This window comes from Neofelis nebulosa, chromosome 3 (assembly GCF_028018385.1).
Source record: "Neofelis nebulosa isolate mNeoNeb1 chromosome 3, mNeoNeb1.pri, whole genome shotgun sequence".
NCBI lineage: Eukaryota > Metazoa > Chordata > Mammalia > Carnivora > Felidae > Neofelis > Neofelis nebulosa.
The window spans coordinates 163,339,309-163,354,900 of NC_080784.1; the positions used below are offsets into that span (position 1 = coordinate 163,339,309).

Genomic DNA, 15,592 nt, shown 5'->3' on the forward strand with positions numbered 1-15,592 from the left:
GTTGGTAATAAGTAGCAAAGTGGTTGATTTGATTTCTTTACCTTTTCTTCCATTTTTGAAGGTGAATAAAATGGCTAAAATATCATCCAAAGCCCAGAAAAGGACAATAAAGGGCTTGCCCATGTACCAACTAGAACAGTGACATTACTATTTAAAATCCTAGGATTCAGGGGTCAAACAAACTAGTGTGTGCGTTTCAGCTCCACTGCTCTTAAACATGAGGTTTAGGGCAAGACAGTGAGCCTGAGAGGTAAAGTTTTTTCATCTTCAAATGGAAATAAGTAATATCTACCTCCTGGTGTTATCTTGAGGCTCAAATAAGGAAATAAGTGTAAAATAGCCAACATACATCCAGGTACATAGTAGACATTCAATAAATGATAGTCGTTATCACCATCATCATCACTGATAATTATCCAAATAAGGTAACCTATTAGTTATATGACCAAAACATCTAGAAAGATCCCAGAGACAGTCAGACTCAGTGAGCATGTGTACACTCTAAGAGAGTCAGATATGTGGTGTCATCTTACAAGGGAAGAATATTGAAAAGGAACTCATCAAAATTATCTGAATATCTATTAACTATAAACAGGTATGAGAGAAATTTGGGGGATGATAGCAATGTTCTAAAACTATATCAAGGGGATGGATGCGCAACTCTATAAAGTTAATAAAATAACTGAATTATACACGTACAGGGAATGGGTTTTATGATATGTTAATTATACCTCAATAAAATTGCTGAAAAATATTCTCCATGGACAGGAGCTGAAGGGGAATTCAGAAAACAGGAAGAACAGAAACTACCTTGCATGTAGCATGGAAAGACAAAAAGATGAAAATATGAAAGCTGGATTAAAAGACACAAGGGCCGAGTGAGAGTCTCTATGGTGCACTGAATCGGAATCCTAGAAGGAGAAGAGAAACACAATGGACAGAGGCAATTTAAAAAGGGCTAAGAATGTTCCAATATTGATGAAAGACACAAATCCACAGATTCTAGAAGTCAAAGAATCCCTAATAAGATAAATAAAAATAATTTGAGCTTAGACATATCATAGTGAAACTACAAAGACCAAAGACAAAGAGACAATGTTAGAATCAACAAAGAAAGACAAATAACTATCTTCAAAAGAACAGACTGATCTGACTTCTCAACGTCAATGATGGAAATCAGAAAAGAGTGGGAATAAATGTGCTGAAATGAATGAACCAAATAGAATTGCTGTCCTTGAATTTTATTTCCAGTGAAAACACTGTTCAAGAATAAAGGAGAAATAATCCCCTTAAGGCTTGCCACCTGCAGACCTTCCTGAAAATCAAATTCTTCCTGTTTTTGTTTTTTTTTTTTTTTTTTGGTTTTTGGTTTTTGGGTTGTTGGTGTGTGTGTGTGAGAGAGAGAGAGAGAGAGAGAGAGAGAGATCACTGAAATTCTACATTTCTTCCATGGGTTGGGCCTTGAATAGTCAACAATTAGGTGCAGTCCCTAGCTTCAAGATGCCCCAAATCTAGACCAGGGTGATTAGATTTAGCAAACAGAATACAGGATACCCAGTTTAATTTGCATTTAAGGTAAATAATATTTAGTATCTGTGAGTCCCAAATGGCACACAGAACATGTAACTGGGTGTCGTCTGTTTTACCTGGCCACCACAGTCTATCTGAGGGGATAGATGTCAGAGATATTGTTGGAAATTGTCAGCTGGTAGGTGACATCCACATCCCAGGGACTGGATGAGATAGACCAGAGCTTGGGGAGAGCATGTCAAATGAAAACAGACAAATAAAGGACCAGACCCAGCATTCCAGACTTTAAAGGGTGATGAAGGAAAACAGGTGGACCAGGGAGGGCAGGCCAGAAGGCAAGTTGCAACGAGGAGGTTTCCCATTGCATGAAGCTGCATTCATTCCATGAGTATTGAGTGTCTGGTACAGACCAGGTACTGTTCTAGACACTGTTATAAGCAATAGAAAAATGGAAAAGGATGCTTTGAAATTTTTACTTTGGAGATTATATTCTTAAAGCTTTTAGAGAGCCATTTTTCCTACTCTAGTGACGACCAGGCTGCCTGCTACAATACAATCCCTTCTGTTATGGATTGAATTACATCCCACCAAATTCATATGGAAGTCATAATGGTAACTAACTCTCACTACCTCAGAAAGTGACCTTATTTGGAAATAAAGTCATTGTAGATGCAATTAGTTAAGGTGAGGTCATACTGGAGAAGGGTAGACCCTTAATCTGACATGACCGGTATCCTTATAAAAAGAGGGGATTTGGACACAGACATACACACAGAAGGAGAACACCATGTGAAGAAGGCAGAGATCTACAAGCCAACGAATGCCAAAGACTGCCAGCAAACCACCCAAAGCTGGGAGAGAGGCATGAAACAAATTCTCTCGGCAGCCCTCGGAAGGAACCAACCCTACCAACACAGTTCTTCTCAGACAGCTGACCTCCAGAACAGTGAGACAACACATTTCTGTTGTTCACGCCCATCCCCGCTCCCAGTGCTCAGTGCTTTCTTCCAACAGCCCCGGTGGACGAGTACTTTGCTTCACAAAACTTCCCTAGAAGGCTGACCAGCTGGTACTTCCAGATACAGCCCAGGTAGCCCCAGGTCCCCTCCTGGGAGGGGGGGGGGTGACTCTCCATGCAGATGCTGCCCCCAACAACCTGCTCCCAAGATCAAGCCTTGATTGGGAGAGGTCTCCTGCCTGCAATTTCTGTACTTCCAGCCCAGGGACCTACTGGCAACTTTAGTGTCTCTCCCCACTCCGACTAAGGAAGAGAAGTTCTGCCACTTTCCCTTCCTCCCTACCCTTCCGAGTCACCCCTTTTGTCTACTTCTCGTGTCCTCCTTCCCACAAAGCAGGTGTGCATGCCTCAACAAGGCTGCCCAAAAGAACTTTCCTAGTTCCCCTTTCCCCTTCTCCCCCAGGCCTCACCCCCAGTGAGTGTAAAATGAAGCTGCCTACCCAGGCCCCACTCTGGGTAAAAGTTGTGTTGTCTTATATTTCCTGTCTTTCCTGGACCCATTTCTTCCCAGATGACTCTTCCTTGGTCCATGCTGATGGAATGTTTAAGTATTCATTAAAAGATATTAATTAATCACTCATGGGCACTGTGCTAGAAGCTTCAGGAGTATGCGAGACAGAGGCCACTTGTGTGTTAATGTGAACCGTGGTAATCATCTAAGGGTGATGGGTAAGTCTCGCCTGAGGCTAACTCCAGTGGATTTGTATGGGCTTCCTGGAGAAGATCGGGACTTCTAAGGCATTGTGGCTCTGTGAGAAGGAATGATAGATAGATGAGTGATGTCCATGTGGACATGGAATGGGGGACGCCAGCATGGGATGACCCATGATATTTGCCACCACGGAAGTACAGAGACTCCGATGTGGATTCAAATTCTGGCTCCATGTTGTACTAAGTGAACTTAGGCAAGTCTCAACCTCTCACGACCTTCTGAGAAATTTAACCCCTGAATGTTTGGGTAAATATTTTGACAAGTAGATGATAACCAATAAAACTAGCGATCCTAGCACATACAGGTATTTTATGCTAATCGATTTTAAGACAGGAGAAGGTGGGTGTGGGGAGCAGATGTAAGAACCAAAATAATTACAGCATAAAGCAGAATAGATTTAAAAAAAATTTTTTTTTAACGTTTTATTTTTGAGAGAGAGACAGACATGAACGGGGGAGGGGCAGAGAGAGAGGGAGACACAGAATCTGAAGCAGGCTCCAGGCTCTGAGCCGTCAGCCCAGAGCCCGACGCGGGGCTCGAACTCGCGGACCGCGAGATCGTGACCTGAGCTGAAGTTGGACGCTCAACCGACTGAGCCACCCAGGCGCCCCAAAGCAGAATAGATTTTAAGAGCAGTAAGAAGTACAGGTACAGAATGCCATGGGAATTGAGAGGCAACTTCCAACTGAGATCGTTTCCTTGGTCTTGAAAGGTGGGAGCTGATTGGAAAGGAAGAGACCATATGAAGTCTGAATGGGCGAAGGCAGAAAGAATGTGGTGTGTTCATGGGTCTATGGTAATATGACAGAAGCTGGGAAGGAAGGCTTGATCGGGGAACCTGAATTCCTGGCAAAAATCTACATGGGACACCAACTGGGTTATGCTGGCACAGGAGCATCTTCTTCGTTCCTAGTGAGCCAAATTAGCCATGACAAACGTTACCATTTGTGAGGACCATTTATATATTAGGCATATGAATGCGGTCTTGATAGCTTCATATTAGTATATTGAGACAGATCCCACTATTATGGAACCAGATTTCCAGAGCCAATCTGCCTGATATCACACATCAGTAAGTAGCCGAGACAAGGCTGGAACCCGGATTTGAAGCTAGTTTGAGCCAGGACAAACACCTGATACTTACTTTGTGACTAAAAGCTGGGCCAGTGAGGGAATAACTAGAGGCTAGTAATACAGGAGCCTTTGACAGCTTTTTTTTTTCTTTTTTTAAAAGTTTACTTATTTACTTTGAGAGAGACAGAGACAGCGTGAGCCGGGGAGGGGCAGAGAGAGAGAGAGAGAGAGAGAATCCCAAGCAGACTCCATGCTGTCAACACAGAGCACGTCGTGGGGCTCGAACTCATGAAACTGTGAGGTCATGACCTGAGCCAAAACCAAGTCGGATGCTTAACTGACTGAGCCATCTAGGTTCCCTTGCCATTGACTGCTTTTAACTCAAGATTTCACACACATGAAAAAGTCTAAGTGACACTGAAAACATTCAGAAAGAAAGGACTCCTTTGTTCTGTGGTCAACCAGCTTTCATTCCTGTAATAGTGGAAAATGCTGGACAGAAGTGTGGGTCTGTATTTCAGACTATTGACGTGTCCTAGCCACACAATTCCCCCCTGATTTTAAGAGGATTCCTCTTCTTTACAGTCACCTTTCAGCCCTCTCCCCTTTCCTTTCTGGAGGTTCTATTATAGGTATAGATGCCGTGTCAATAAAGAAAATCAAAACTGATGATCTTTTATGTGCCTAACCCATTTTTAGTAAGATCGCGTGGTTAGTGGTTGTTCTTTGTTTCAGGCTGGGAGGACTCTCGGGCCCTGTGGAGGTTCTGGACGGAACTTCCTGATCACAAAGGATGTTCTGGCCACAAGACAGTACCCAACCACCCGGCACAAATCAGCTTCCTCCAAGCAAGTGACAGAACTTAATGTTCCAGAAGCAAGTGAGAATAAGGTCGAAGGGTGGAGCATGAACATCTCACAACGGAATAACCTCTCTTCAAAATCCAAGCCAACAAGAACACAAACCACTTTCTTGGGATGCCTCATGTCAACCCTGTGAATTACTTTACAGTTCACGTTAATTTTTCGACAATCTCTTTTAGGAGGAAACAGGCCAGTTATATTAGACTGGACCACACAACACTGTCGCTGTTTCACCATCGTTTTGCCTACAAAATTGGTCATTTCACACAAGTCAACCTAATAATAATTGTAGCAATGTGTAGTATTCTCAAAATGCTTCATATACGTATTTTTCAATTTAAATGGAGACCGTGGGGTGTATGTGCCCCTTTGAAACAGCACACCTGTATCCCTTGGATATATACCTAGTAGTGCAAATGTAGGTAGCAGTGCTGACAACAACCAAAATATGGAAAGAGCCCAAATGTCCATCGGCAGATGAATGGATAAAGAAGATGTGGTATATACAGACAACGGAGTACTACTCAGCAATCAAAAAGAAGGAAATCTTGCCATTTGCAGCTACGTGGATGGAACTGGAGGGCATAATGCTAAGCAGAATTAGTCAGAGAAAGACAAATATCAGAGGACTTCACTTAAGATACAAAACAGATGAACATAAGGGAAGGGAAGCAATAATAATATAAAAACAAGTAGGGGGACAAAACATAAGAGACTCTTAAATACAGAGAACACACTGAGGGTTGCTGGAGGGGTTACGGGTGGGGGGAATGGGCTAAATGGGTAAGGGGCATTAAGGGAGACACTTGTTGAGAGGAGCACTGGGTGTTATACATAGGGGATGAATCACTGGAATCTACTCCTGAAATCATGATTGCACTATATGCTAACTTGGATGTAAATTAAAATATAAATAAAATAAAATAAAATAAAATAATAAAATAAAATAAAATAAAATAAAATAAAATAAAATAATAAAATAAAATGGAGACCTTGGGTTGTAAAAACAAAATGAGAATATATAGCACATACTAAATTCTTAATAAGTGTTTGCTGAATCTTCAAGTATATAAACCCCAGTGATCTGATGGCCTTGGTTGTATCTTACGCACACCAGGTATAAACTTTTTTTTAATGTTTGTTTATTTTGAGAGAGAGATCAAGCATGAGAGAGGGGCAGAGAGAGAGAGGGAGAGAGAGAGAATCACAGAACCCAACACAGAGCTTGATCCCATGAACTGTGAGATTGTGACCTGAACCAAAATCAAGAGTCAGATGCTTAACTGACTGGGCCACACAGGCACCCCTAGGTACAAATTTTCTAACGTCAGGCTGAATGCCCTTTAACACTTTGAAGCTGAGTTTCACTAAGCTTGAAAAAATAATTTAAAAAGTTCCACTTGATTTATATATGTACATTTTTATTAGAATTCTTCAGAACTGTCAATAGTTGGACAATACACCAGGAAAAAAACACATGGAACATCAACATCCTTTAAACTTGCACCGCGCACATATTTACACATAAAGTTACTGTATATATAAAAAATATTTTCAAGGACTCATGGGCGGGGGAATTATTCAAAAGACATTATTGCTACATTTCAATATTTACAAAAAAAAAGCCATAAAATAATTTCAAACATTAAGCCACTGCAAAGAAACATCCAATGTGGAAAAAAAAAAAAAAAAAACACAACTATAAAAATATAAACTTTCAAGAATATCCAAGACAAAACTCTCAGTGAAGTGCCCCTGAAGTACCTAGACACCCACAATCAACAGCCACTTATTTTACTATGATCAAAGTCAACAGAAACACAAAGGAAATTCTCTGACAAAGTATGGCAAATAGCGACAATCTCTTACGTGATAACAAAACCCAAAACCTGTTACCTTTGGAAAGGTGCGAGAGTATAGAACTCCAGTGCAAATGGTTACTTCCAGCTAAACGACCACAGTTCTCTAAATGTAGTCTAAGGGACCCAGGAGGGGGAACCGTGAAGGCGGCATACCTGAATCTCGCGAGACAACAAACATGGCCGCATACACAGGGACTTCTGACGGTTGGGCAGGGAGTTATTAAAAAAAAAAAAAGTCAACTCTAAGAATAATATCCAGGCTATACAGCCCAAAGGGTACAATTTAAATATGTTTCAGCGGGAGAGTAGCCTTACGTCTAAGGAACGGATACAGTATATTGAGTATATAAACACCAGAGTGCTTTAAGTGTTGGTGGATTGCAAATAAATAAGTACTCAAGCACTCTGCTTCCTACATGGCTGCTATGTAAGCTTTCAGGAAGCTCCTCTGGACAGCTGGGTGAAGAGAAGCAAGAGCAGTACTGATGATGAAGGCCAAGCTGCATCTTGAGTGTTGAAGGACCCTCTTGGGCTCAAGGCAAGAATACCCCCCAAAATATTTGTCTACAAGCATACACACACGCACACACATACACACTTATATAGATACTGGCCCGGCGTCCAGGATATGCCTGCAAAGGAGGCTGAATCTAAACTTAATGTCTGGCTACAGAAGGATCCAAACTAAAACAGCACTGTTTTGTCACTCCCGAGGGAGTCATGCAGTCAGTCAGTCACTTTCTCAAATGGCATCCAATCCATTGAGCACAATGCCATTCTGAAGCTGGTAGGCTTGTTCTGGAGCATCTGCAGAGCAAGTTCATAGGCTACAAAAGGAGATCTTTGTTAAGATTGTGCTTGGCAATTATGGTTTTTTTTTTCTTAAAAAAAAAAAAAAAAAAAGCACTGTTTCCTTCAAATTTGTCTGGCCCTTAATCTATTTCTACACACAGCAGACTTGAGCCAGGGTCATATCCAGAAACTACATCTTGTGGGTTTTCTCTCCTCAATATATGAACATGTACAATTTATAGATGAGTATATACAAATGCTGGCTGGGGAGGCCTTCTCTCCGATTCAGCGCCCTAATAGCGAACTCTATTTACAGACCAGGTCAGTAGTAAAAAGGCTCATGCCCAGCAGCGAGTCTTATACTCCTGCTCGGGGAGCATTTTTCCATGGCCTATGTCTCATTCCTCAGCACGAAATCCTAGATTTCTTAAGCCCAGATATTCATAGACTTCTGCCCTTTGTTCTAATAACATTCCATTTTCCACATCAAGAGATAAGGTTTCAGCTTCTAATCTTGCTGCGTCATCGTATCATTATGGATGGTTATGAGGCCCAAAGGCGACTACTGCCATTTATTCAAATAAACTATCAACTCTGCTCTTCAAACAGAAAGTGGAGAAGCCTTGGAAAGGCCCCAGGGTGTGTGGCCCATCCCACCCTCCCTTGCTCCAAGTCTGCATTTTGTTTTTGTTTTGTTTTGTTTTCGTTAATGGGGGCTGCCTCGTTATCGGGGATATGTGCAGTTCGAACCCTTACAATAGCGTGGTGGCTGATGACAAAAATCATTGGCCACTGAAGTGTGCTTGTAAAGACGGGATTACAGCGGGGTGTCCTCTACCCTGGAACAGGATGCGAGTTGAAGGGGGAACGAAATAACCAGGATAGGAACCAAAAGAAGAGGGATCGTTCTCGCTGGGGAGACTCTGGTGCTCCTCCTGCTTCAGGCATCCTCGTGGACCAGCAGAGGCTGGGTAGAAGATGTGCTGCTGCCCACAGAATTGATCCGCACACAATGGTCCACCGCTGTGGGGCGCTCCCGGTTCGGGCTGCAGTTTGCTAAGTTGGAATAAATCTGAGGAAAACAAGCCCACAGTTAACATGCCAGTCCCTACACCACGAACACAACGACAAAGGGGCTCATTTGGGCTTCGGGATCGCAAATAACTTACAAGGCCTTTTAAAGGGAGGAGATTTACAAGACTTTCACAGCCAAAACCCCAATCCTATTGACAAAAGGAAACACAAGCTTTGTTTTAGCCCTCATTTCCCCCCAGGTCCGATACATAAAAAGTGATGGCAAAAAAAATGTGCTGGGATGCATCTGGGAGCAAGTATTATCTAACCTATTAAAAAGCTTTATAAACCTCTGAGGCCAATGATGAACCCAATGGCTGATGTCATTTGCTGGGAAATCGGTGGCCCTTCCAGGGGTGGGAAATGCTGTTGTATTTGAAATCTGCTCGGACACCCGGAAAAGCAAGCTTTAACCCAAAAATATCAGTGGTGTGCTCATAGAAAAGGTAGCTCCGAGCCACGATCCATTAAAAAAAAGCAGCTTAAATAAATCCGAGTTATAGTAAGGATCACGAATTCTTCCTTAAGAGCAGGAGAAGAAATAATGGATTTGAGTTTTGAACGCCCCCCTCCCCAAATCACTGGGAGGGATCTCCCAACTTCAAACAGCTCTTCATTCTATATGGCTTGTGGGCATGACAGCTAGCTACCATTTTCTGGCTATGCTTGTTTGAGCAGAAGGTCTATTTCACTGCAGTAACAAGCTGTCTTTTCTATGCCTTCATTCTAGTTCACATTACCCCACTGTCCAAAGGCTGAAGGGCCATGACACGTGACACAGAGAACACGCCGACCCCATGACCGGCACTTGGGGTGGGGGAGGAAACACGGTGCATCCTTATGGAACATTCCGCTTCCACATTTCTGCATGCAAAGCCCTCCACTCTTTTTCCTTCTCATCTCATGTGTTTAGGCTCAGAAAGGGGAGCCGGGCAGAAAGAACTGTTTCCACTGCTTTACGTGGCTGCCCAAAGCCCAGTTTGCCACCTAAGCCAAGGAGAGAAGGGATGAGTAAAGGTCTTCACCCCCAGAGCCTCAGAAGGGTGCATCTGGAACCAAGAGAAAGGAAGGAGGTTCTACACCTGGCCAGAGGGAACTCACATGATTGGTGCTATCTGAAATCTGCTTCTCGATTAGCTGCACGATCTGCTTGAATGTTGGCCTTTTCAGGGGATCAGCATCCCAGCAAGTCTTCATTATGTCATACCTGCAAAGCAGAAAGCCATTTCCTATCACCCCCCAATGCCGTTAACCCGGCTTCTCACGGCGTATGCCATGTGACAATCTCAAATTCCAGGGCCGTGCAAACGGACATACTGAATGGCACGTGCATGATGAAATAAAACACCGTATATGTGAAAGGTGGCTGAAACTTTTCACATATTTGGTGACAAGAGATTATGAAAATAAGCTACAAAAATGACATTTGATCAAGATGTCATAAAAAGGAACCAGGTGACATTGACATTTCAAACCGTACCAGTGAAAACCCTTAACATCTGGGTTTCTATCTTCGTAAAGGAAAATAAAAGGGGAAGCACTATCTGAAGGAAAACGTGTCGGCCCTTACATTTCAGCAGGTGCGTGCTCAGGGCTGAGCATTCGGAACCCTTCCTTGATCATCTTGTAGAACTTAGAGTCGACTGGCATTCCAGGGTAGGGGCTGCTTCCTGAGGCACAAACGGTTTGCAAATCAGTGTTACTAACAAGCAAGCAGGACACTGACGAACCTTAAAGAAGATGCTGAGTCTAACCAAGGTGCCTATGGCAAGGCATTTTACCTAACGAGAACAGCTCCCACAGAAAAATCCCATAGGACCAGACATCACTTTCTGTACACACAGTTGAAAATGCTTTCAGGTGCCATCCACTTCACAGGTAGCCGAGCCTGTAATGGAAGCACAACAGATTCGGCCAGGTTAATTAAGTTAAAAAAAAAAAAAAAAAAAATTCCTGTAGACATTGCTCCTGCTGAGGGGGTGAGGGTGAGAAGTTGACTGCCCGCCATCTCACAAAAGCCTTTTCCCCTAGGACCTCAGATGACTCCTACTACCTCTGAAACTGGGGGCTCACACGATCCTATCCCCATTTTCAAAAGCAGGACATTGAGTCAATACAGCATGGCGGTTAAGAGCACAGCCGTCAGAGGCAGACACATGGGTTCAAATCCTGGCTCCGCCACTGGCCTTGAGTAACAGAGGTTTATGAGTTACCACTGAATGTGTTTTCCCTTTTCCTTGATAGAAACATGGCCTCCCACAATAAAAACGACATTTCCCAGCTCCTTTGCAGCTTGGTGTAGCCATGCGACTCAAGTCTGGACACCAGGTTGTAGGTATGATACGGCAACTATAGGGAAGACCTTCTTAAAAGATGGCTGGCATGTGCCCTTTGCTCTTTCCCTTCTCATCCCTCCTCCACCCTGCCTTCCGACTGTGGTGGCTGGCTATCCAGTGGCCACCTTGGGCCATGAACAGGAGGGCTACACCAGAGATGTAAGAAAATGGAAGGGTAAAAGGATTTGGTCCTGAGTGCTTCACAGAACCTCTACACCAGCCGTGGCCTGCGGCTACTACACTTCTTTTACTTTTCTTTTGGGTTTTCTGTCCTATGAAACCCAAACCAATCCTTCATGAATACACTGGGAAGGTCACAAGTATCTGTAATTAAAAGACAATCTCGGGGCACCTGGGTGGCTCAGTCGGTTAGGCATCCGACTTCGGTTCAGGTCATGATCTCACGGTCCGTGAGTTCGAGCCCTGCGTCGGGCTCTGTGCTGACAGCTCAGAGCCTGGAGCCCGCTTCGGATTCTGTGTCTCCCTCTCTCTCTGCCCCTCCCCTGTTCATGCTCTGTCTCTCTCTATCTCAAAAATAAATAAACGTTAAAAAAAAAATTTAAAAAGACAATCTCAATATGGTCTGCTAGAAAGCAAAAATAATACTTCATATTTCATGAGTTGTTTGATGGGTTAAATGAGATCACGTAGGTAAAAGTGCTTACCACAGTACTGCCGACAGACCAATCTCTAAACGATTGCCTTGCACAAGCGAGCACACAATAAATAGGGGCGGCTCATGGTGCCTAGGACTATTCCAAGGTGGCAAGTGGCAGACTGGTCTTTACATTCAACAGCTGAACTTCACATCCTGAAGTCTCTCTGCTAAAATCGAGTCAGACTTGCTGGGACTATTGCTCTTACAGACATTCTGGATTCCTGGATCTTAATCTACCACAAAAAGCTAATTCAGTCCTTCTCTTAATCCATTCAGGATTGAAACTGGGAAGACAATTTTGTTTTTCTAGTGTTAAAGTTATTTTAGCCAGCAGGAATGAGAAAAGAAAAAAGAAAAGAAAAGAAAAGAAAAGAAAAGAAAAGAAAAGAAAAGAAAAGAAAAGAAAAGAAAAGAAAAGAAAAGAAAAGAGAAGAGAAGAGAAGAGAAAGAAATTAAGGAAGAAGAAAAGAAAGGAAGAAGGAAAGGAAAGGAGAAGAGAGGAGAGGAGAGGAGAGGAGAGGAGAGGAGAGGAGAGGAGAAGAGAAGAGAAGAGAAGAGAAGAGAAGAGAAGAGAAGAGAAGAGAAGAGAAGAGAAGAAAGAAGGAAGGAAGAAAGAAAAGAAAGAAAAAGGAAGGGAAGGAAGAAGGAAAGAAGAGGAAGAAAGGAAGAGAGAAAAAGAGAGACAAAGAGAAAAAAGAGACAGAAAAAGAGACAGAGAAAAAGAAAGAAAGGGAAGGAAGGATGGAAGGGAGGAAGGAAGGACACATTCCAGTATCCCCTCCCAGATTTTATACCTAAATTCCTACAGGGAGCTTTAACCTGAGATTGAAGGTGTCCTGAACTCAGGGGCCTGTGGACTTGGAAGGTGAAAAAAAATGCCATACATTCTTATTTTCACTAACTTCTAAATGAAGTTTAGCATTTCCTTAAGTTTTGGATGAAAGCAATAAAGCCCAGTAATGTCAGCAGGTCCTGTGATTCCATCACCAACAGTCACTGCAGACACCTCCATCATGATTAGTGTTTACGTTCATCACCACTTTGAAATCAGTTTTTAGACCCACGGCTAGAACAGGTTATTCTGTGTAACAAAGAAACACGCGTACTGATGTCAAAAAATATCCTTTTTTAATATTTTGATAACTATATTCCAATTTAACTGCTTTTCTTGGTAATCCTATAGATTTTATTTTATGCATTTAAGACAATGTTCTGACAAGGTATCCGCTGGCTTCACCCGCAGAAATATGACGAAGAACCTACGAGGAATGGAAGAACTTTCTGAGAAGCTGACACGGGGAGATGTCACATGACTATGACGTAGCAAATCTGAGGCAGTAACATGTTGTGGGAGTTTCCCTGCTTTTAACTTGTCCCATAAATCCTCCTTGCCCAGGAGCCTGGTGAAGAGAGATCTGTAATTGGTTCGTGCAACAGACTTGAGCTGGAGCCCACAATCTAGAAGCCTGGTGGGACCTAACCCATCCTTGTTCATTACAGGTCGCGAACCAATCACAAGCTATTAAGAAGCTGCAGCATAACCACTGTCATGATTATTTATCTCCCACATAAGACATCTATAAAGAACAGTCAGAAGAACGACCGCCACGTGCATATTGGCTGCAACCCACCTGAACTCTGTAAAGTTCTAAGCACTTCACCTAGATTCACTCATTTAACCCTCCTAACAGCTTGATGAGTCAGGTGACAGTATCATTTCCCAAGAAGAGAAAAAGAAGCAAGGTTGAGAGGCCCCGGGTAATTCTTGCCAAACATCACAGAGCCATTAAATGATGGAACCAGATCCGAGCTCGGCAACGGCAGTCCAGAAACTGCTGTCTTCCTCCTCTTGCCCTTCTGTCACTATTCCAAGGCCTGGATCGGGGACTACCTCTCATTCTTTCTTCCAGCAGTGCATGCACCGGGATGGAGAGAACTTGGTTTCATTAACCCTCGTAATAATGAAGTGCAGCGTCAGAAGAGATTTATTAGAAATACATGCCTTGATCAGGAAGGAAAGCCAGAAACACTTCTGTAAAACCAAGCCAAGTACAGCCTACCCATAGAGATGGCCACAGTAATGCAGGACAAAATATTACATTATCCTAAGGCTCACACACAGCTACCATCAGGAATAAATCTGGACTGGGGAAACAGGCCTAGGAAAGAGATGCAGAAGAATATATACATGGGACTATATGGCTTCCCACACTAACGGGATGCTGCTTGTAGATCACGGGCTCTGGATTCAGCCTTTAACCGACCTGTGTCATCCCAGAATCAGTGATGCTTATTACTAAAACATATAAAACATACTGAGCTTTAGTTTCTCCAACTCTGAAAGAGTGAAGACATTGCATTCTAACACCCAGGGGTTGTTCTCAGGATACAATGAAAATTGGCAACGAAATAAAGCACTCTGAACTAAAATCACTATGTTCTATAAGCCCGTGATTACTTACGAAACTATTTAATATGCTCTCTATTGGTTATAAGATCCGACATTCTACATACCTAATTCTGAACATAACCTTAGATTTTAATCTTTTTCACATAGCATGTCAATCTCCAGATAAAATTCCCCCGCTGTGACCTTCAGGCCCACATTTGTTTCACTTGAACAAAACAGAGTTCATTGCTATTCTCAGGCTATAATGAAAATTAAGGCTATTTCTGTTTCCTTCACATGCCCCATAATTACACAATTAGAATTAGGAATTCTATTATCGGAATGTTAGTTGTAGTAATGTTCAGCATACCATGCAAATTTTGCTGAAGGACACTTAATTTGACTGCTAAAATGCATGCTATCTCAAAGGTAGGATTTGCATTACGAAACTCATAAAAAGCAATTCTTAGAAAAACTTGAAACTAACATCCTTCATTGGACTGTCAAGCAGAGAGCGGGTACTTACGTTTCCTTTGACCACATAATTAGAATCATTCTTGATGTCTCTGGCTAGACCAAAATCACAAATCTTTGTGATTCGACCATGAGTAAGGAGGATATTTCTAGCAGCCAAGTCTCTGTGAATACACTATTAGGAGAGTGGGAGAGAAAAGAAAACCATTTACATTTATTTTAAACTCCTCAAGAATGAAAACTACGTGCAATGTTAGGATGCTGCTTCTGTCACACAGGTCCAGTAACTTGGCTTCGCACTGAAACTATTCGGTGCACCAAAAATAAACATCTAAATTACACTCTGAGTGATGTGTGTTTCGCATCGTTAGGACCTTAATTACTACAATCGCTTTCAAAACCAACTCGAATACATTTTCTTCCTCTTAGGACTGCTTTCATTCACAGGAAAATACATTATAAATAGTCACATCATACTTTTTAAACTGAAAACTCATTTTGCATGCTTCTTTTTGAATGTCCTTTTATAGAGTTTCTGAAATGTGTTTGCAACTTCAATTTGATGTCTCCCAAGGACACAGGGAAGAGGCTCTTTATTTCAGCCATCCTACATCCTCTTTTAGTTTGGTAATTGTTTGGAAATGTCACCAGTGACACTTACGGGGAGGATCTGTTACCTCCTCCTAGTCTGCCAGTCCCATTTGCTAGGGCACCCCTCTCACCCTTCCAGAGACTCTGTTCCTTGTTTTGATCCTATCATTCTCTTCCCATCCCCATCTTTTCCCCAAATGCTTATCATTCTGACTCCTT

General features: G+C 42.5%; 1 protein-coding gene across 1 annotated transcript in view; it reads right to left on the bottom strand.

Moving 5' to 3' along the window:
* Positions 1-6,597: 6,597 nt before the first annotated feature.
* KIT (KIT proto-oncogene, receptor tyrosine kinase) overlaps positions 6,598-15,592 on the bottom strand; it is an 87,594-nt gene continuing 78,599 nt past the window's right edge. The window contains 6 exon segments of the mRNA XM_058722563.1: positions 6,598-8,923; positions 10,027-10,132; positions 10,496-10,595; positions 10,707-10,759; positions 10,761-10,813; positions 14,835-14,957. Coding sequence (XP_058578546.1) covers positions 8,792-8,923; positions 10,027-10,132; positions 10,496-10,595; positions 10,707-10,759; positions 10,761-10,813; positions 14,835-14,957 — 567 coding nt within the window. The 3' untranslated portion in view covers positions 6,598-8,791.